At 44.9% G+C, this 23,033-nt stretch overlaps 1 protein-coding gene across 13 annotated transcripts in view; it reads left to right on the plus strand.

Annotated features, from left to right (window-relative positions):
- The window catches only part of STN1 (STN1 subunit of CST complex), a 44,325-nt gene extending 25,165 nt beyond the window's left edge, over nucleotides 1–19,160 (plus strand). For 8 of the 13 annotated variants that reach the window (XM_059173284.1, XM_059173285.1, XM_059173287.1 and 5 more), the window contains 4 exons: nucleotides 5,791–5,913; nucleotides 6,654–6,666; nucleotides 9,601–9,673; nucleotides 18,847–19,160. In XM_059173284.1, coding sequence (XP_059029267.1) covers nucleotides 5,791–5,913; nucleotides 6,654–6,666; nucleotides 9,601–9,673; nucleotides 18,847–19,135 — 498 coding nt within the window. In that variant the 3' untranslated portion in view covers nucleotides 19,136–19,160. The remainder of the gene's footprint in view (nucleotides 1–5,790; nucleotides 5,914–6,653; nucleotides 6,667–9,600; nucleotides 9,674–18,846) is intronic. The other 5 variants (XM_059173286.1, XM_059173289.1, XM_059173290.1 and 2 more) reach the window with 5 other exon arrangements.
- The last annotated feature ends 3,873 nt before the right edge of the window (nucleotides 19,161–23,033 follow it).

Raw genomic sequence — 23,033 nt, forward strand, 5'->3', positions numbered from 1 at the left:
GATGGGTGTTTAATCTCAGAAGCAGGAGATAAATGAGAAGAGGCAATTTTCTTTCCAACATTATTTATTCAGCAGGATGATTTTTTTTTTTAAAGATTTTATTTATTTATTTGACACAGAGAATAAGCACAAACAGGAGGAGGGGAAGAGGGAGAAGGAGAAGCAGGCTCCCTGCTGAGCCCGGAGCCTGATGCAGGGCTCGATCCCGGGTCCCTGGGATCATGACCTGAGCTGAAGGCAGTTGCTCAACCCACTGAGCCTCCCGGGAGCCCCCAGCAAGATGATTCTTGAACCAAAGTTTTTAATAACTTGCTCTCTCTTCATCAAAATAAGGTTATCTTATTAGGATTTATATAAAGACCAAGTTGTATTTAATCTGGTTTATAAGTAAAAATTTCTAGAAACAATCAAGTAATTTCTTACTCCTCTGGAAAAGAGCTGTCCCCTTTCCCCCCCTCATGTTACAGGTGAACTTACGTTGTTGGTGTTAATTCACTTCTAATTAAGAGTTATTTGAAACTTTGGTTTTAGGCTTTCCCTTTCATTGCGATTCTCAGGTTTTTTTGTTGTTGTGACACCATTTATTTTTATTTACTTTTTTCCACCAAGGAATGATCTCTGCTGAAATGTCACCTTCTTGCCCTCCCCCTATTTGCTGTGATAGCCACCTGCTTCCACACTGTGTTATCACCCTGTTTTCATATCTCAGGTTATCACTGGTATTTATGTTTGTCTCTTCCTCTTCCAGAATTTAAATTTTACAAGAGCAGAGGTCTTCCTTAACTTGTCTTCACTCTCTAGAACCATGGCCCAGAACAGGGCTGCCATAAACTAAGTTCTTGATTATTTGTTGGTTGAAGGAATGAATAGTTTTTAAAAATTTAAATAGTCCCTGAAGGTATCTAGTTAAAGTTTCCTTCCCATCCTCCCTCTTACCCCTTCCCCCAGAGATAAGCACCATTACTAGCCTCATGAATATCCTTTCAGAGAGAGTCTGTGTGTTTATAAACTAGGAGTGGTTATATCCCCCGCCCCTTCTTTTTTACACAATTGGTAGCAAGCTAAACTCTAATCTGTACCTAGCTTTTCACTGAAAGGCTTGTCTTAGCCTTTCCTAGCCATTCATACAGATTTGCCACTATAATGATCTCTTGTTACATGTACCATAATTTATTTAACTACTCTCTCCATTTCTGGACTGTTTAGAAGTTTTCCGGTCTTTTGTCACTGCCAACAGAGCTGCCGTGAACACCTTGTTAGGTAACATAAGTTATTCCTCATGATTCTGGTGCAACAGATACTGGGTCCTCATCCTGACCTCCTAGGCCACGGGGCCACGGCTGCTGCTTCTCAGTTTCGTTCACGAACCTAATTATCTTCTCTTGGCCGTAGACTGTGGGCCTGGTACCCGCGATGTCATTCACAGAGACCGGGATAGCGTGTCAGGGACACCCCGGTGGGGAGGGCTTGGACTGGCTGCTGCCTTCTGCGACACCGCCGCTCGCTCCTTTGCGGCCAGGGCCCTCCAGCTGGCCACCATCCACAAGATTAGCCTTCCTCTCATGTAGTCGTTCAGAGGCAGCTTACTGCCAAGTTAGCCCCCTAGCACTTCTGACCGCTCTGTCGGTGTGTTTGGAAAGAAACCGAAGCTTAGCAAAGACCGCATTCTTCCTGTGAACCCGCTTTTCTGTCGGGGCCAAGGATTCTCTCAAGACTTCTCCATTCAAAATAACCGTAGGGAACTTCTGGTGTGATAACTTTCTGAAAATGGTTAGAGCAGAAACTTACATCTGCCCCGTCATGTATGTTTAAAGAGATATGAATGTGGGACTTTGTTTTGTCTTTGGAAACTCTTTTCCATCAATTATGAATTACTCCCTCACATGACTCTGGTCGGGGAGGTCAGCGTCATTAAGTTGAATTCTGCTTAATAGAGCCTAGGAGACGAAGGATGCTTTACAATGATGGTGAAACCCTAGATCCTTTGGCACTTTCTGTTGTCATACAGATGAAAGCTTCACAAAAAATCGTTGTGATCGTGTTATACGGTTTAGAGGCCAAGGGAGAGAGGGCTTGAATGTCCCCCGCCCCCTTTTCTTTTTCCGTAGTGGCCCTTCTCGGCAAATCCAGAAACTTGATAAGCAGACCTTGCAAAACCATTGTTTCTTTGACAGCTGGATAAATGTGGAGTGTGTTTGAGAATGAAGACTATATATATATTTCAGAGATCCACCCAGTTCCTGACCTGCGGCTCGGAGAGGCCCGCTCGGACTTAGCATGACCTGCCAGTCACACTTTCTGTCTCTGTGCAGTTTCGGTTTCCTGAATCGGATGAGCCTTGTCTTTAGAAAAAGACAAGAAGGACACAAATCCCAGGCCAGGCCAAACCACTGGCTAGCAGAGATGATTGGAGGCCTTGCCCCCTGAGACTGTGGCGTTAGAACCACTAGGGAGCTGTGTTCTGAGGTCAGCCGAGGCAAATGTTTTTGGAAAGGAAGTTTCACACACTGTTTATATCCACAGAGCCTCTTCTGTTGGGTCCTTGTTCACAGCTGAAACTGCTTCAGATCTCACAGACCTAGCACACTTACTGCTGCCTGAGCCTACAGAAATCTGGGAGGAGGAACTGAGCTTTTGTGTGGTCTGGGGATAACCAGGAGTCCTTTCTAATGATGGCAGTAATCATGCAACAGTCATTTTTAGTCTCCAATATATTTCTATCTTGGTAAGAGCCATAATAAACTCGACCCTTAGGATCGTGATAGTAAATGGACTAAAAAGATGAATTCCTTAGAATTACAAAGATTAAGTAGCCGTAACTGTTTCATGGGGGAGTCTATTTTGGGTTGATTGTGCTTCCCCAATAAATACAGCTTTCCTTGAAGCCCCCAGAGTACAAGGCTGTGTGTGACTGAGAATTGCTGGGTGAGTTGTTTATTCTAAACAAACTCACAGAGATTTTCTGCCCCGGGGGAGTCATCACATAGTTCTTGGCCTTATTCTGCCTTCAGAGATCAGATGTTGTCCTAACTGGGAATGTTTGTCAACTTTCAGGCCTTTAATGTTCTAGTAACCAGGTACCCCAGCTTGTTGACTATTTATTAATTGAGAATGTTAGACTATCCTCTGCAGGCCAGGGGAGCTTGTTTCTGAAACATCACTAGGAGCCATTAGATTAAAACAATGCCTCTTTGGGGGCATCTGGGTGGTTCAGTCGGTTAAGCAGCTACCTTCGGCTCAGGTCATGATCCCAGGATCTAGTCCCACATCGGGCTCCCTACTCAGTGGGAAGCCCGCTTTCCCTCTCTCACTCCCCGTGCTTGTGTTCCTACTCTCACTATCTCTCACTGTCAAATAAATAAATAAAATCTTAAAACAAACAAACAAACAGTGCCCCTTTGGAAAGTCTTCTTCAAAGAGGGCTTCTTTAGAGATGTGGTTATCAATGCTTGAAGCCATTTGGGGGTTTCTTTCCTTTCCCTGTCACTTGCTGGAAATGTCATTGGCAAATGACAAGCAAGTTCTCTCTTTCAGCATCTGTGGGAACTGCCCCAGATAGCTTTCGTTAGCATTCTTTTTTTTAAAGATTTTATTTATTTATGAGAGAGAGAGAAAACAAGTAGGAGGAGGGGCAGAGGGAGAAGCATACTCCCCACAGAGCAGGGAGCCGGCTGGGGGACTCGATCCCAGGACCCTGAGATCATGACCTGAGCCTAAGGTAGACACTTAACCCACTGAGCCATTCAGGCGTCCCTTCATCAGCCTTCTTCATTAGAGGTAGGACCTTGCCTTCAAATGCTTTTTGGGAAGCTTTACTTTGTTCCTTCGGTGCTCGCATCTTCTAAGCATCTCAGCGAATTTCTGTCACATTAAAAATGGGTCTGTAGGGGCGCCTGGGTGGCTCAGTGGGTTAAAGCCTCTGCCTTCGGCTCGGGTCATGATCCCAGGGTCCTGGGATCGAGCCCCACGTAGGGCTCTCTGCTCAGCGGGGAGCCTGCTTCCCTTCCTCTCTCTGCCTGCCTCTCTGTCTACTTGTAATCTCTGTCTGTCAAATAAATAAATAAAATCTTTAAAAAAAATATGGGTCTGTACCTTGAACAACAGTCGTTCACCACTTTGTTTCAGGAATGGACTGAAAACCCCCAATAGAATAGTTAAAAGAATACCGCCTCTATAATGGGGGTATTCAGCTACCATTCATTACACAGACTAATAAGACTATGAGTTACTCACTGTGTGCCAGGGAGGAGGTGGCCAAGTTGAAACAAAGCCCCCAGCTCGGTGAGCTTACAGTTTTGTGAACCATGGCTGGACACACCTGAAGGCCTGGCTTCCTAGGGAGCAAGAAATAGGGTGAAGTGGTAGCTCTGGGTAAACCTGTGTCCTAGAGAAATGCTGATAACGAGGAGACAGAAAACTGAGAGCCGCAGAGGTTCTTTCCATGCGGCCTGGCACCCCCTGCCTTCAGCCCCATGAATGTGCCTGGGACAGACAGGTCTCCCAGTGGCTGCCTCCGTTTATTTATTTACTTATTTATTTTTTATTGAGTTATGTTAGTCACCATACAGTACGTCATTAGTTTCTGACGTAGTGTTCCATGATTCATTGTTTACGTACAACACCTGTGCTCCATGCAATCCATGCCCTCCTTAATACCCATCACTGGGCTCACCCATCCCCCCACTCCCCCCCTTCTGAAACCCTCAGTTTGTTTCCCAGAGTCCATAGTCTCTCATGGTTCTTCTCCCCTATCTGATTCCACCCCTTCATTCCCCCTTCCTTCTCCTGTGTTCTCCATGCTCTTCCTTATGTTCCACAAATAAGTGAAACCATGGCGATTCCGTAATGTGGCAGGATAAAAATCAATGCACAGAAATCAGTTGCTTTTTTATACACTAGCAATGAAACTGTAGGAAGAGAAATTAGAGAATCGATTCCATTTATAAGAGCACCAAAAACCGTAAGATACCTTGGAATAATCCTAATCAAAGGGGGAAAGGATCTATACTTTAGGAACTGCCTCCGTTTAAAATAAAGAGACTACTTCAAATATCGTACATCCGAGAATCCCCAACTTATTTCATTTTTTAAAATTTTTTTTTAAGATTGTATTTATTTATTTGACAGAGAGATCACAAGTAGGCAGAGAGGCAGTCAGAGAGAGAGGAGGAAGCAGGCTCCCCGCTGAGCAGAGAGCCCGATGCGGGGCTCCATCCCAGGACCCTGAGATCATGACCCGAGCCGAAGGCAGAGGCTTAACCCACTGAGCCACCCAGGCGCCCCCCCAACTTATTTCAATGTGTGTAAAATTCTCTGATGTCCTTAGGAAGAGATTATATATAGCCATAATTTTAATGAAAAAACCAAGCTACTATATATGTAGTGTTTTGACTCTGAATAATAAAAAGATTATCTGTTTGTTTAGGAATCAATTCAGCCAAAACCAACATGGAAATAGAAGTAATTTTAAATGTTCAAGACATAGAAAGTGCATACTCCAGTTCAAAGATTATGTCCTTTTATCCTCTTGATTTTCCATTTCATAGGGTCAAATCGAACACAAGGACAACTACGGTATGGAACAGTTATCAAGCACGATCTGACCCAAGCAAACTTCCCAGTCCTGCTTAAATACCATCCTGCCAGGCCACACACCTGGATGGTTTTGACTCAGCAGATCAGAAGCCTGTTGGGTGAATTCAGAAACCAGTTGGTCCAGGGAGTTACTCTTAGATGCTATAAGACAGGACTTAACTTCTTTTCTTCTTTTTCTTTTTCCTCTTCTTACAGGGGGATGCTAAGAATGACAGCACATCCAAGGCAATTCATAGCATATTTAAGAATGCAATACAGCTGCTGCAGGAGAAAGGATTTGTTTTCCAGAAAGATGATGGTTTTGATAAGCTATACTATGTAAGAGACCTACAACTTTATTATTTTCCTTCATAGCTTTTTTTTTTTTTTTTACTTTTTTAAAAAAAGATTTTATTTATTTATTTGACAGAGAGAGAGAGATCACAACTAGGCAGAGAGGCAGGCCGGGGGGTGGGGGCAGCAGGCTCCTCGCTGAGCAGAGAGCCTGATGCGGGGCTCGATCCCAGGACCCTGGGATCATGACCTAAGCCGAAGGCAGAGGCTTAACCCACTGAGCCACCCAGGCGCCCCATTTTCCTTCATAGCTTTGATCACAACTATATTCATTCGTTAGGAATACCTGTTTACTGTTTTTAAAAATCATTAAGGAGGTTCATAAAATAAGGAGTGAAAGTCAGCCCTTCTCTTTCCCCAAGGTGCCATTTCTTTTTAAAGATTTTATTTATGTATTTTAGAGAGCACAAGGGGAGAGAGGGGGAGGGAGAAAGAATCTGAAGGAGACTTCGCATTGGGCACAGAGCCCAACGTGGTGCTTGATCCCATGCCCGGGAGATCACCACCTGAGCCGAAACCAAAAGTCAGATGCTTAACCCCCTGAGCCACCCAGGGGCCTCCCCCTGCCCCCCACCAGCTACCATTTTTAACAGCATGTCCTTCTAGACACTTACCTGTACGTTTACAAAATGTATACATACAGATGCTAATGTGGCTTTTTTGTTTTCTCCCCAAAATGTGATGATCCGGCAAATTGGGACTTCTCGACCTTAACACTGGGCCAGATGGTGCCTGACTGTGAGTGGCTTTCCTTTACATCGTAGGATGTCCTAACAGCATCCCTGGCCTTCATTCACTAAACAGTAGTAGCAGCCCCCCGCTTGTGACAACCAAAATTTGTCTCAGGACATCGCCAAGTATCCCCTGAGACAGTTGAGAACCACTGCTCTCAGTAAGGCCTGGAAGTTTTGGGGGGTGGGTTACCAGAATAGCACATCACTGGCGTCCTTTCGTGTCAGTACTTACTAATCTTCCTCAGTCCATTTGACGTCACATGGCACTCTTTCTTATGGGTTCTTGCCCCACACTTGTAACCACTTCTTTCTGGTGAACATCAATGCTGATTCTGGGTTTTGCTCACACAGATAGTGTTGCTGTGGCGATCTTTGTGAATTCACATAAGCGTTACTGTAAGACTGGCTCTTAAAAGAGGAATTGCCAGAGCCAGAGGGCATGTACCTTTAATCCTCTGGTCAACACAGTCTGACTGACCTCCCAAAAGGCCATACTCATGGACATTCCCACCAGACGTACAAGTGCTTGCTTGCTTCATACTTCCGGAGTTGAAGGTTCACCTCTTGCTACCTACCTTTGATTATCGGAGGAGCCATGCTTTCAGTGAAAATGGGCTTCCTCCTGACCGCTGATGTTAGTGGTGGAGATGTGGCTTCAGTCACGAGTGATTCTCCTAGAGGCAGATAAAAATTCTGAGGAAACTGAGAAGTCTCACTATTTACAGACATGATTCTTGAGGGGAAGCTTTTTTTAATAGGACATTTTCTTAATGTTGATTTACTGTAGTGATTCCCCATTTTAGAGAGCTTTTTTTTTAAAATTAAGATATGTTTTAAATACTATTTGAGTAACTTTTAAGTTTGGGGTTTTTAACCCAAGGGATGCCTGGGTGGCTTAGTCAGTTAAGCATCTACCTTCAGCTCAGGTCATGATCCCAGGGTCCTGGGACCAAGTCGTGAGCAAGTCGTCAGGCTCCTTGCTCAGCGATAGCCTGCTTCTCCCTCTGTCTGCCTCTCCCCTCTGCTTGTGTGCGCTCTCTCTCTCTGACGAATAAGTAAATAAAATATGTTTTTAATATTTTATTTATTTATTTGACAGTCAGAGATCACAAGTAGGCAGAGAAGCAGGCAGAGAGAGAGGAAGGGAAGTAGGCTCCCTGCTGAGCAGAGAGCCCCCTGACTTTGGACTCAATCCCAGGACCCTGAGACCATGACCTGAGCCAAAGGCAGAGGCTTCAACCCATTGAGCCACCCAGGCACCCCAATAAAATATTTTTTAAAAAGAAACTCCTACACCCAGCATGGAACTTGAACTCCCAACCCTGAGATCAAGAGTCACGTGCTTCACCAGCTGAACCAGCTGAGCTCTCCAGTTTTGTGTTTGGGTTTTTGTTTTATTTTTTAAGTACTACACCCAGGGTGGGGCTTGAACTCACTACCCTGAGATCAAAGGTGCATTCTCTACTCACCGAGCAAGCCAGGCACCCCAGGTAACTTTTGAAAAGGGTATTCTGATCTGTGTACAGGTGAGTGCAGACCACCACCTCCTATGTGGAAAGGCTTGGTGAGGTTGGAGAAAGCCCATGCTGGGCAGCTCCCCTTCACGTGCCCCTCCTACCCCTCCCATTCCCCCTGGGAGGCTCAGGGTTGGCCCCCTGTGTCCATGGAGTAGAGAGCGGCTCTTCCTGGGCAGCAGGCCAGGGCTGAGGTGTGGCAGGGTTAGGCACTTCCTCCTGTGAATCAGTGTGAGCTGGAATGGGGTGATGGAGCAATAAGAGCTCTTTTCCTCTGCAGAAACATCCCACCCCCCTTCTCTCCTCCCCTTCCACGTCCTGCCCCGGGCTGTAGGTTTCTGTTTTCTGGAGGGCCTTGCCCAGGGGAAGTAGTTATCACAGTGCTGTGGATACTTGTGTTTTTGTAGCACTTTCCTGCTTTTCCAGCTCTCACCACCTCCTCCCCCCTTACTTTAGATAATCTTCACAATAACCTTGGGAGTCAAGATAACCTTGGGAGTCAAGATCCTCATTCGTTCTGGTCTTTGTCCCACAATTACAGATACATGTGTTTGTTTGCATGCTGGTTTGGTTTTGTTTTTCCCTTCCTTCCTCTTTTCCTTCCTTCTCTTTCTCTCTCTTTCTCTTTTTGTTTTTAGATTTACTATGGAACATGAAGGTGAAACCCATCTGGTTACTTGGCTTCCTTCTTACCGGCCAGTTGAGAAAGGAGCTTTGCTATGTTTGCCTTTGAGACAGAAAGTGTTTCCATGGATGAGCTAGATGTACTCCCTTGCTAGCTTTTCCAGACAGTTTTTGTTTTATTTGTTTTTCTTTGGGGTTGGGAGAAAGAAGAAAACTCACGAGACATGAGACAGGTTTCAGGGCCCAGAGGAAGGAGTCCTGGGTAGAGATCAAGACTTTGACCACTTGTGCCTCCCTTTGAATATAAAGATGAGCAAGAGAAACTTCATGAATGTGTCACAAATATTTGAGAAAAAAAATTGCTCCTTAAAAGTACAGAATTTCAGTTTTTCTTGACATGGCCCTGGTAAACCACCTTCCTAGGGAGCATGCCTCTGGGCCAGCTACAAAGCAGTGAGCTGCATAGTGACAGAGCTGCTTTGACAATAGGCCAAGTGTCAAAAACCCTCTTGTCGGTGTAGGGATGGTGATGACTGTGAAATCTTTAGAAACCATCCTAAATACTAGTCTGGGAGTCTGGATGATGCAACCGCTTCATTACTTAAAAATACCCTCTCTTGCAGGAGGGAGTCAAGATGGCGGAGAAGTAGCAGGCTGAGACTGCTTCAGCTAGCCAGAGATCAGCTAGATAGCTTATCTAAAGATTGCAAACACCTGAAAATCCATCGGTAGATCAAAGAGAAGAAGAACAGCAATTCTGGAAACAGAAAAATGCCCTCTCTCCTGTTTTTCCCATTTAGGTAACCAGAGAAGACAAAGAACTGCACAGAAAGATCCACCATATCATTCAAGAAGACTGCCAGAAACCAAATCGTAAGTGGTGGGATATACATGTATGTGGTGCCCAGGTGCCCTGGAGGGGAATGTTCCTCCCAGAGAGCACTGGATGGAGAGTCAGGAGACCTGGGGCTTTCCCCAGTACTGACTTGGAAATATGACTGGTCGAGACAGCTGCCCCTCTGAGCTCAATCTCTTCTTCTGTACAGTAGCATTAGATTCTCACAGTTGTTCTGACCTTAGCGTCACATACGACTGGACCCTGGAGCTTCTTACCATGCAGTGCTAAGGTACCAGCACTGGGGACATTGATTGATTAGGGGAGGGGACAGGAGCTGGCCAGCTGAGTGTCTCAGGTGGTTGCAGTACAGTGAGCTAAGCCTCCAGCTGAGACTTCTTGACCTTCTGGTTCTCATGTACTCTGATTTGTCTTATTTCTTATTCTACTCTTGCCCCTTGTGTTTGAACACAGACAAGACCATTTCCTCTGTTCTGACATCAAGCCTTTCAGTGTTAGGAGAAATGGTTCTAGACATTACAGGTGATGATTAGTATAATTCAGTCATCTTGGAACCTGATAATTTGCAGAAGAAATGGTTTAAAGTACAGTTGGTTTTAGTGGAGTTAGGTCAACCCCTAGTGGTTAGAAACTCAAACTGTAGATTACCTGACAATTACATTACTATTTTCATACAGGTTAGAAAGAGAAGAAAGCACTAGTCCTGTCTTTAAATCCTGTGTAAACTAATCAGACTTCAAGGTGACTTTTCAAAGTCTGTCTTTTACAAACATATGCTGATAATGAATGTTGGCATTTGTCAACAAATGAGGCTAAAAGAGAAGGGGAAGGACTTGTTAAGGACTGCAGGTCTCCTCAGGCTGCCTGCTTGCTTTCTCTCCAGAGAAATGCACCCCCAGCCCTTTCAATCCCTCCAGCCCTGAGGCCTGGCCCTGCTCCAGGCTGACTCAGCGGGTGGAGCTGGACCAGGTCTCCAGCCCTGGTGTTTATGGTATGCAACCCTACTTAGCCTTTAAGAACCGATGAGGTCAGATCCCAGAATGGTGTGACAACAGATCTTAAAAAAAACTGAAAGCACTCTATTATTTTAATGCAAAGTTTCTGGCTTTTGTTCACATCATTCAGAACAAGGACGAGTATCCTTGAGTTAGGGGAGAACCTGTCTATCCATAATTTAGGGAGCTTTAAAGAGGAGTGAAATGTCAAGTTCTTTGACCAAGAGGAGACAAGAGGCTGCTCCCCAAATAGCCTCCCTGCCCTCATCCTCCTTGTCAGCCACCTGACCAGACCCTTACTTTGATCTGCACTGGGAACAGGATAGGTTGAAATAATCCCAGTGCCTGGTAAAGCGAATGAGAAGAATTCACACTGCATTTCTCAGGAGAGTCAGACTACCTGGTGGTCTGAGAGACTGCAAAAGTGACGGGTTTTCCATGCCCCCCCAAGCCCCCAGACCCACCCCAGTCCTGAAGAGTGTGTGTATGTGTCCAGGTGGCCCCCTGTGCCCCTCAGTCTGTATGTGGGAGCCTCTGACAGCTCTAAGCCAGGTCCCAGAATAAGGAAACTCCCAGGAACTGAACTCTGAAGCATGAGTAACTGAGAATGCCAGGAATAATACCTCGTAGGAACTGTCTTGGCATCTGTTGTGACCACTCCTTGTCCTAGAAAATATCTGTAATCCAAAAAAATATATGTGTATATATATATTCTTTTTTTTTCTGAGTGATCAGGTATGGACATAGTAAAAAGACAGTGCAAAGTGCACACAGAAAATCAGAATCCCTCCCAACCCCAAGCCTCAGGCTCTGTGTTCCCATGTCCAAAGGCAGTGGGTGTTACTAGTTTCCTGCATATTGTTCTAGAGGTGGTACATACACTGACAAACGTATTTATGTCGTTTCTTTTCAAAAGCCCCATAAGTAAAGGTTAGTATATGATGCACAGTGTTCCACACCTGGTATCTCAAATCTAACACTGGCTTCTAGGAATCATTCAGCAACAGCACATCCAACACTGCCTGAGTCTTCTCAATACCACACAGGATTCCATTGTACGTACAGACAGATCTTCAGTCTCTTCATCATTCCTGCTGGGCTCTTAGTGTGTTTCTGACCTTTGTACGAAATACAGGATTGAGTTTTTCCTTATCAGGATGATCGGTAGAATGTAAACTCTCCAGTCATTTAGGAGTATTTCTTTTCTTTTTTGCTTTTAAGGTTTTATTTATTTATTTGAGAGCCAGACACTGAGTGAAAGAACACAAGCTCGGGGAGAGGCAGAGGGAGAGGGAGAAGCAGGCTCCCTGCTGAGCAAGGAGCCTGATGTAGGGCTCGATCCCAGGCCCCGGGATCATGACCTGAGTGGAAGGTAGCCGCTTAACCGACTGAGCCACCCAGGCACCCCTAACAGTTTTACTCCTTTCTTACCAATTTCAGTGCCTTTTATTTCATTTCCTTTTTGATTGCTGTGACTAGGACTTCCAGTACTATGTTGACAAAAGTTTGCCTCGTTGTCTTTATTTGTAAAATGAGGATAATAATAGTACCCACATGATAGGTTGTTATGAGGTTTAAATACGTTGGTGGAGTAGGAAGTACTAGCAACCTGTCTCTCCACTTAGACAGTTGCATCTGCCTAATATAACTATATTGGAACTCTAGAGTCTACTGAGGGCTTGCCACTTCCAGGGGAAGGCTTGAGAGTAAATTTGGATAATTTCAGTCAGTTTCGGCTCTTAGTAGCAGGTTTCATTTTCTCACCACCACCCCCCCACCCCGCCCACCCGCCGACAACATGGCAGGCACCTGTGCACATGTTCTTGGAGTAGCTTACACAGAGTTTGCAGCAACTTATGTAGCCAAAAAGGAACACATCCTCCAAATATCAGGATCTGTGCTCTGTTTGTCTATTGCTTCTTTTTTTAAAAAAAGTATTTTATTTATTTGAGAGAGAAAGCAAGAACAGAGAGAACACAAGAAGGGGGAACAGCAGAGGGAGAAAGAGAAGCAGACTCCCTCCTGAGCAGGGAGCCGCAAGCAGTATTTGATCCCAGGACCCTGGAATCATGGCCTGAGCCAAAGGCGATGCTTCACTGACTGAGCCCCCCAGGCGCCACAGCCCATTGCTACTTCTCCGAGTTGCAGACAGAGAAGTGGCTGGCCACTGTCACACCTCCTCCCATTTTTGCCAGCCCCTCCCCCAAAAGCTTAAGTGACTTCCAATGGATTTAAATGAGTGATGCCCTTCCCTCCCCCTTTCACTTTTCTTTATTCTCCTTTTGGGAGAGACCAAGGTATTAAAGACCAAGGTATTAAAAATCAATTGCATATATGGGAAAAATCAAAAAATGATTGCATGCCCAAAAGACATAGCCCGAGAAAAAAACTTGAGAAGACCTTAAGTTTATGCCTCAGGCTGATCCTTGGCACAGACCCAGCCTATAATTTAAAAAACAAAACAAAACAAAAAAAAACCCAGAAAATCCTGGTGCTCAGCTAGCAGGAGCTGCTGACCACCCGCAGGCGCGCGCTGACCACCCGCAGGCGCCTGCGTAACAATAAAGAACCTCTTGCTGATTGCAAAAAAAAAAAAAAACAAAAAAACAAAACAAAACAAAAAAAAAAACCCAGAAAATCCTGGGGGAAGGGGAAAAATCTGCTCTCCAAAGTTATCACATTATTAAATTCAAATGTCCAGTATCCAACTAAAAATCACAAGGTACACAAAAAAGTAGGAAAGTATGGCCCATTCAAAAGAAAAAAATAATCAACAGAAACCATTCCTGAGAAAGCCTTGATGGCAGATCTACTAGACACAGAATTTAAAACAACTGTCTTAAAAATTCTGAAAGAATTGAAGAGAGACGTGGAGAGATATGGAGAAGGTCAAGAAGATAGTGGATGAACAAAATGGAAATACAAATAAGGAAATTGAAATTGAACCTCAGAAGAAACCAGAAAGAAATTCTGGAGCTGAAAAGTTTAATAACTGAAATGAAAATTTCACTCTAGAGATTCAAAGGCAGAAGAAAAAAAATCAACAAACTTTACATTGAAGAAAAGTAAACAGAGCTTAAGGGACCTGTGGGACACCGTCCACTGGGCCAACATATGTATTATGGGAATCCTAGAAGGAGAAGAGAGAATATTTGAAGAGCTGGTGGCTAAAAACTTCTTTAATTTGATGAAAAACAATTTGATGAAAGACATGAATACAAACATCTAAGATCCCCTGTGAGCTGTCAAGTAAGATAAACTTAGACCCATACCACAACACGTCACAATCAGATATTTGAAAGGCAAAGACAGAGAATCTTGAAAGCAGCAAGAGAGAAGCAATTTGTCACATACAAAGGCCCATCAATAAGATTAGCATATTTCTTATCAGAAACTTTGGAGGCCAAAGGCTATGGCTGATACATTCCAAGTGGTAAAAGGAAAAAGTGCCAAAAACCTGTCAATGAAGAGTCCCATATTTAGCAAAACTCTTCATCAAAAGTGAGGAAGAGGGCGCCTGGGTGGCTCAGTTGGTTAAGCCTCTGCCTTCGGCTCAGGTCATAATCTCAGTGTCCTGGGATCGAGTCCTGCATCGGGCTCTCTGCTCAGCTGGGAGCCTGCTTCTTCCTCTCTCTCTGCCTGCCTTTCTGCCTATTTGTGATCTCTCTCTGTCAAATAAATAAAATCTTTTTAAACAAAAAGTGAGGGAGAAATTAAGACATTCCAAGATAAAGCTGAGGGAGTTTGTTACCAGTAGACCTGACCTGTAAGAAATGTTCAAGGGCATCTGACATAGTGAAATGAAAAGACACTGGGCAGTCACTCAAAGCCATGTGAAGAAATACATGTCTCAGTAATGGTAAAAATGTGGACAATTATAAAAGCTAATATTATAGCAATGGTTTGTAACTTCACGTTTTGATTTCTGTACAATTTAAGAGGCCAATACATTGTTAAAGATAATTCTTAATCTACTGACATTATTGTAACTCTGTTTTTTATTTATTTATTTATTAAGGTTTTATTTATTCCTTTGACAGAAATCACAAGTAGGCAAAGAGGAAGGCAGAGAGAGGGGGAAGCAGGCTTCCTGCTGAGCTGAGAGCCCAATGTGGGGCTTGATCCCAGGACCTGGGATCATGACCTGAGCTGAAGGCAGAGGCTTTAACCCGCTGAGCCACCCAGGTGCCCCGTAACTCTGGTTTTTATTCCACATTTTGTTTTCTATATAATTTAAGAGACTAATGAATTTAAAAGAATACCTAGTTTATGTTCTTAGATGACAGAATGCATAAAGATATAATTTTGTGATATCAACAATCAAAAGATGTGGGAATAGTGCTGAAAAGGAGCAGGGTTTTTTGCTGTTGAAGTTAAATTGGAATACATTCAAATTAGGAATGTGAGTAAAATCCCCATGGTAACCACAAAGAAAGTAGCTATAGAATATGCACAAAAGGAAATAAGGAATTTAAACACTTCACTACCAAAAAAAAAAAAAAAAAAATCGGCTGAACACAAAAGAATTCAGTAATTTAGGAAATGAAGGACAAAAAGTTATAAGGCATATGGAAAACAAATAACAAAATGACAAAAGTAAGTCCTTCCCCCGCCAACAGTAATTAGTTAAAACCTAAATGGATTTAACTCTCCACTCAAAAGACAGATTGGCAAAATGGATTTTAAAAAAACACGATCCAACTATATGCTGTCTATAGAAGGTTCATCTTAGATCCAAAGACACAAATGGATTCAAAGTCAAAGGATGGAAAAAGATAACTCTGTGCAAACAAAAGTAACCAACAGAGAGCAGGAGTGGCTATACTAATATCAGACAAAACCAACTTTAAAACCAAAAAGTTTACAAGAGCAAAGAAAGGCATTATATATTATTAAAAGGTTCAGTACAGCAAGAAGATATAGCAATTATAAACATTTATGTACCTAATGACAGACCATCAAAATAGATGGAGCAAAAATGGACAAAATTGAAAGGAGAAATAAATAGTTCTGTGATCAGAATTGGGGACATCAGTCCTCTACTCTCAGTAATGGGTAGAACAAGCAGACAGAAGATAAGTAAGGAAATAGAGAACTTGAACACCACAAGAAAGATCTGATAGACCTACACAGAACACTCTCTAACAACAGAATACACATTCTTGTTGAGTGTACATAGGGCATTTTCCAGGATAGACCATATGTTGGGCCTCTAATTAAGTCTCCGTCAATGGTAAAAATATACCGTACAAAGTATCTTCTTGACCATAATCAGATGAAGTTAGATCAGTAACAAAGCAGGAAAACTTAACAAATTTGTGGAAATTAAACAACAATTGTAACTAGTAGATCAAAGAAGAAATCACAAAGGAAATTGGAAAATAGCTAGAGATGAATGAAAATGAGAATACAACATACCAAAACTTAGGAGATGTAGCACTAAAGGGAATGTTACAGCTATAAACACATTACAAAACAAGAGGGATCTCAGATCAAAACCTAACTTCTAACAATTTAAGGATCCAGAAGAGAACAAATTAAACCCAAAGGCTAGCAAAAGGAAGGCAATAATAATGATTAGAACAAAGATAAATGAGATAGAGAATAGGAAATAATAGAGAAAATGAAACCAGAAGGTGGTTCTTTGAAGAAAAATGAACAAAATTGCCAAACCTTTAGCTAGAGGGACTAAGAAGAAGGAGAAGAGACTCAAATCACTAAAGTCAGAAATGAAAAAAGAGGACATTAGTACAGGTTCTACAGAAGTAAAAAAAGACTGCGAAAGAGGACTGTGAACAATTGCGTGTTAGCAAACTGTATCACCAGATGGTAGGGATGGATTCCTAGAAACACAGAATACACCAAGACTAAATCACATAGAAAAAGGAAATTTGGGCACCTGGGTGGCTTAGTGGGGCCTCTGCCTGTAGTTCAGGTCATGATCCCAGAGTCCTGGGATCGAGGCCTGCATCGGGCTCTCTGCTCAGAAGGGAGCCTGCTTCGCCCTCTCTCTCTGCCTGCCGCTGCCTACTTGTGATCTCTCTCTCTCAAATAAATAAATAAACTTTAAAAAAATTTTTAAAAGAAAAAGGAAATCTGAGTAGAGGTATACCTAGTAAGGAGATTGAATCAGTAAGTAAAAATCTACCAACAGAGAAAAGCTCTGGACCTGACGGCTTCACTGGTGAATTCTACCAAACATTTAAAAACTAAAACCAGTCCTTCTCCCATGTGACTGCAAGGTCACTTTGTGAGAATCCTTCCCAGACAGCAGCATGGCCTTTCTGAAGAGATAGTTGAAGGCCTTTGGGGCATTGCTGCTTAGGGGCCCACATACATCTGTAGGTCCTCTTGAGCCCTGAGCTTGGGCACGCAGGCCCTACAAAGACAGCTTAAAAGCCGAATGGTGGTGAGGGCCCTAGTGCTCCGTCTGCCATGTGTGGGCCCAGTTTGGCTGGAGCCCTTTTATACCATCCAGCATCACCCTTCTTAGGAAGAGCTGAAGCTGCTTTAGAGCCCGGACTAGGTTATGGGTGTCATCTTAGGTTATGGAGAGGATGGCAGAATCATAGTCATTCCCATGTAAGAGACACCTGCCACTAGGCTCCTTTAATCCCTATAGCCACGGGTGAAGGAGGCGATTTTCTCCCCATCTTATAGTTGAGGAAACAGACCCAGAGACACGAACCACTCTGCCCGTTGGAGCCAGTACTTGAACGTGGGCCTGTTGGCCTCACGAGTCCACTGTCCCTCTGTCACTTGCTCCTTGCTCAGCACTACACACACAGTAGGTGTTCAGGAAGTCTTTACTGAATGACTGTTGGAGGGACAGCCTGGAAACCAGTGAAGGTGACAAGTTTTTCAACAGTAAACTGGCAGGGAGAATGAGAGGACAGGGCCACTAGAGGTCAGAATTTAACAAGTCTTTGTTAGCTCTGGAGCACTGCTTGAGATGGTGTCTAACCCTGAGAGCTGGAAAGGACCCCAGAGGTGCCCACACCCCCTTCACAGTCCCTCCACCTCTTCATTGGTGAGAAAACTGGGCTTCAGAGATGCTGCCGCACACCAGTGCCACCTCCCAAACCATGCTTTGCCCAACACCACGATACCTCTTTAATCACCTTCCTGGGGCCTCAAGCGTTTCGTTCTCTGAAAACAACATTTGGTGACTGTGTGGAACAGTAGGGGTGCCAGATGCTGGGGAGACAGAGAGAGGCCAAACCTGGCCCTGCATAGGGCTTGAAGCGAATCTGGGAGGCTGTTTTCTGTAATGAGGTTTGACTTTGACTCAGAGTTACAGATGCATTTTACATCATGATCTGTTATATGTGTATATATATGTATAGACACACACACATATATACATATTTATGCATATATAAAGTTTCATAAAGTAATACTTGTGCTATAATGTAATGCGTTTTGTAATTTTCTTTTCCCGTCTTTCTTAATCTGTTGGTAAGGAAACAATTGCTGATCACAACCCATTACGTTGATCTCATGACCCTCTCTAATGGTCACATCTTCACTGTGCATTCCACTACTGTGAATCATTGATTTGAACTAGGATAAAGGCTGCTAACTCTGAACTTTTCTCATTGTGTACCAGATGGTCTTAGGTGTTTTTGGCTGGAGGATAAGAGATTACTAGAACACAGCCATCAGAGACAGGAATTCTTGGAAGCCTAGGCAGAGAAGTGGTGGGAGTCCCTTCTTCTCCAGGCTGTTACCTGAGCCAGGACTTATGGGAAAGGATACGGAGTCTGCTATAACCAGCTCTGCTGTCCATCTCAAGAGGGGTCCCACCTGGAAATCTATGGGTTCGGCACTGAATAGCACTTATATCTGTAATTGCCCTAGAGAAAAAAGATTATCAAGCACTAAAAATCCATTCAGTTATGGATAGTCCGTGAGCCAGGAGCAATCCTTGAAGGTTGAAGGCCTGAGTTTCCAAGCAGTGGGTCCACGTCATGTGGCGAAAGAAGGGGCCTAAGAACAGGGCTTTTGTTTCATTTCTTCTGGTGACCTAAACCAGTGCCTCTCTGACTCTGCTGTGTATCAGAATCGCCCGTGGATCTTGGGGAAGTGCAGGTTCTGACCCGGGAGCTGTGGAGACTTGTCCCGAGAGGGGGAGGCTGCCGAGGGAGCTGAGGGTCTGACAGGCGTGCCAGGCTGAGCCCGTTGCCTCTCTCCAGCAGATGCAGAGAAGGGCTGCCACTTTCAGCACATCTTGGCCTGTGCCCGCCTGAGTGTCAGCCCAGACCTGAGCGAAGGCGTGCTGCAGCAGGTGCTGGAGCTCCTGGAGGACCAGAGCGACATCATCAGCACCATGGAGCACTACTACACAGCGTTCTGAGGGGAGGCCGGCCCATGGGCTGGGCGGGGCCGGGCCAAGGAAGAGGGGGAGCGGGTGGTGGTCACTCCTGGCCTTGGACTGTAAATGTCACGCAGAGGCTTAGAGGTCTGGTGGCGAGGATCTCGTAATAAACTGTGAAATATGGTCACTTAAGGAATGGAATTTGGCGTGAATTCTGTAGGCTGCCATGTCGCTGCTGTATCTGTGGGATAAAGTAACTCATCTCAGTCATAACCTAGAAGAAAACCCTCCCCTTGACCTTCTCCCCGGACCGGCTGTTGCCCCTTAGAGCAGAAGGGAGGAGACAGTGTTGGCGGCTGAGTTGGTGTGTGTGTGGCTCCAGGCTCTGTCACGGTAAAGGGACGTCATGTGGTAAAATGAAGTGAAGAGTACCTAGCCAGATCACACAGACCCAGAATGTTTCCAAACTTCAGAGCCTCTGCTCTTGTAGGCCTCTGTCAGAGGTTGGGAACCGCTTCATGGGGGAGTCCACTCATCTATGATTTCCAAGGGTCGAGTACCAGAGGTGGGTCCCAAGTCCTGGGATGAATGTTGTTCACAGACCCACCCAGAGATGGGAATAAATGGCCCCATGGCATGGCCCTGTGTTGGTCGTTTTCCTTAGGAATTAAGAGGTTTCTCAGTACATTTCCCTATACTTGAGGACCTAGGTGACTAAATGTGTTGTCCTTTAATGCCCTGAAGTCGTTGGAGGCTCTCAGCCAGTTGCCTGGCTGCTAGGCATTATTTTCAAGGTTCCCGCTGAATGTGCAGGTCGCTCTGACACCACCCAGACAAAGACTCTGTATCTGCCCAGACAGGTGATAGAGTCCTGCTGTTCCTAGCAACGGCAGGGGAAAGGGAAAAAAAAAAAAAAAAATCCGAGGTCTGTGGTAGACTTGTTCTAACAGCTAAATGACAAATCCAGCCAGCAAAAATAAAGTGTGGGGAAAGATTTGGAGTTAATTACAGTCATTTCAAAAAAGCACATCTGCCTTCGCCTGCTACATTTGCTCTTGACGTCATAAGCTCTTAGTGGCTCTGCCGGAGAGCTTGCAGGCCTCGAGTTCTGCTCTCTGTGGAAATGGAGTGGTTTTTATACTTAGAAGTTGGCGGCCGTTTCATATGTCCGGCGGAGGGCTAGTACCAACAGATTGCTTCCTGTCGCCGACTTCTCTGACTTGATCCAAACATCTGCCCTGTTTCTAACAGCCGTTTACCCAGATGGTTGCCCTGTGTCCTCCATGCATTTGGAAGTTTCCCCCGTGGCATGGAGTCTCCTGGAATAACACCCCAGCTGCCTTCCTTGATAGCAGCAGATGTTCCTTTTGAATACATCTAGCCTAGGAAGGAGTCTCAAATCAGCAACCTGACTTCCAGTGTTTATCCTAAAGAGACGATCACGCAGGTGGGAAAGGATGAATACACAAGATTCGCATTGCTGTGTGATCTAGAGTTCTTCATTGGGAAAAAATAGTTGCTCATGAGGAAAAATGAATTATGATACATGCACACAGTAAAATACTATGCAGCTATTAACTGATGAAACAGACAGATACTATTGCTATATGAACACTCTTCCCAAGAAAGCAGTCACAGACTTGCTTCTATAGTATACCGTTGATCTGAAACAACTTGTATGTGTCTATCTGTAGAGAGTGTGTTTCTGTGTGTATATTGGCATAAATGTGTCCCGTGTATACGCATACACACAGATGTTCAGTCCCACCTCCTAGAAATACTTTCTGTACTCGGCTTTCCGCACACTCTGGGTGCTCTCTCTCTTTCTCCATCTCCTTTTTCTGGTCTTCCATGTCCCTGAGGGCTTGGGGTTCAGTCTTAGACCTCATTCCTGTGCAGCTGGCTCCCTTGGAGAGCTTCACCAGTCGTGTGGCTCAGAAGATACATATGCTGACAGACTCACCACATTTTATCCAGTTAGGACCTCTTCTGAGCTGCAGACTCCTGCCTCCGGCTTCCTACTGACATCTCCACTTCAGCGTCTGAAAGACCCCACACACGTCCCCGCAGCCAGGCGCCTAGTCACCCCTGACCCAAGACTTGCTCCTTCTGAAGTTTTTCCTGATTCGGAAGAAGGCAGCCCCATCTTTCCAGTTGTGCAGACCAAACGTTCCACATCCCACCTGTCCACCAGTCACCTTGGCTCCACCTTCTAGATATTTCTAGACTCTAACCGCCTCTCACTGCTGCTCTGCTACCCGCTGGATATTGAGGTTGCCTCCTGACTGAACTTCTGCCCCGACCCCTCTTCAGTTCATTGTCCACAGAGCAGCCAGAGCGGTCTGCTCAACTGAAGCCAGATTCTGCTGTCCTGTGCTCCCACTCCCCTGTGACTGTCTGTCGCACTCCTGGTAGGACCGCAGGGCATCTCAGTACCAACAAGGTGCTGCTCTGCCAGGCCTCCTCTGTGCACTACGCCCCACGCACCCACCCTGCTTAGCTTCCTGGGCCTTGCCATGCCTCGCACACCACCAGCATTTCTGCCTTGGGGCCTTTGTGCTTGTTTCCCCTGCCTGAAATGTTCCTCACCCAGTTAGCCATGTGATGGCCTTCCCTCTCCCCTCCTTTGGGTCTTTCCTTGAGTGTCACCCTCTCTCTAAGGCCTGCCCTGATCCCTCTTTTGCTAAGTAGAGCCAAACCCTTCTCCTTTTTTCCCAGGACTCTTTAGTACTTACTTTTCTCCACAGTACTTGCCACCATATATTTCACACATTCCATATATTTCTTCCTTGCTTGGTTTATGATCTATGTCCCCAACAGAAGAAATGTTCCTTGACGGCAGGACTTTCCCTGTTGTGTTTCCTGCCATGTCGACTGCATCTAGCGCAGTGCCTGGCATATCTTTCCAGCCATACCACTCCTGGGTACGTGTCTGGCTTGTAGGTATCTTCCTTTCTTTCCTGGGGGGGGGCTTTCTCCAATGTCTTGGCAGGCTGTTCAGGCTGGAAGTGCTCAGAATTCAACCCACTGGGAGCGGCCTCATCCTGTGGGATCCGGGATATAAGTACCCCAGCTCCTTTGCCCTTCAGATGAGATCTCTGAGGCAAGTGTTCTCCACCATTTCCCAGAGTTTCTCTGTGGGATTAATCTCCTTCCACGCACCGTAGCAGCTGACTTGATAGCCACCGTTAACTGGCTGCCTTTCCCTCCCTGTCCTCCCCACTCCCCATTAGTATATGCCACACCTCCCACATGAACCGCTTCCTTTCCAGTCCTTGTCTCCTGGTCAGCTTCTGGCTGGTCACAAATAACCCCATGTTTACAAGTATATTTGGGAAATGCTGGATGAATATTGTACGCATCAAGCAGAGATTACTAGAAAAACCAAAGTGACCCACTTTTGCTTTTAAGCTACACATCTCCATTTTACTTTTACGATTAGCAAGTGTCATTTCTACAAAAGTAATAAAGCTCTTTCTCACTCCCCATTCCACACTCACACAACCTGAATGATGTGAGCGAACCAAAAATAAGATGGGCCTTCTATCCCGTAGCAGCATGAGAACTCGGAGAGCATGAGGGGAACCCTTGGAAAATTCTCTGGGGGTAACTACAGTTGGGTCACTGCTCAGGCACTGAAGAGCCACCAAAGACTTCGCTGAAGAAGAGGGAAACTGAGCCAACACCATGGTTCTCAGCGTGCACATTTCAGAAGGCATGAACACTGCATCTAGTTTATGGAAGAAGGAAGACAAATGGTGCTACTGTCTGGTCAGGGGTTTGTTTGAAGCTCTGTGATTTTCTCCATCTGGTAAGCCACCAGTGCTTCTCGTCCCTGAAAGACACTTCTTTCTAATTATTTTCCCCTCTGATACTGTGCCAGGGCACTGGCCGAGAGAAAGCCAAGTGGAAAGAAGTCTATTCAGTGATGAGGAACTCAAGATGTGGTGCCAACGATTGAAAACCAAGCAAACTTGTAATTTTCCGTCGGGGAAAAGTATCCACACTTTCTTATTAGTGTGGTTTCTCCTCTGTTAGCAGCCTCTATAGGATCTCCCCAAAGAA

This window comes from Mustela lutreola, chromosome 4 (genome assembly GCF_030435805.1).
Source record: "Mustela lutreola isolate mMusLut2 chromosome 4, mMusLut2.pri, whole genome shotgun sequence".
Lineage (NCBI taxonomy): Eukaryota > Metazoa > Chordata > Mammalia > Carnivora > Mustelidae > Mustela > Mustela lutreola.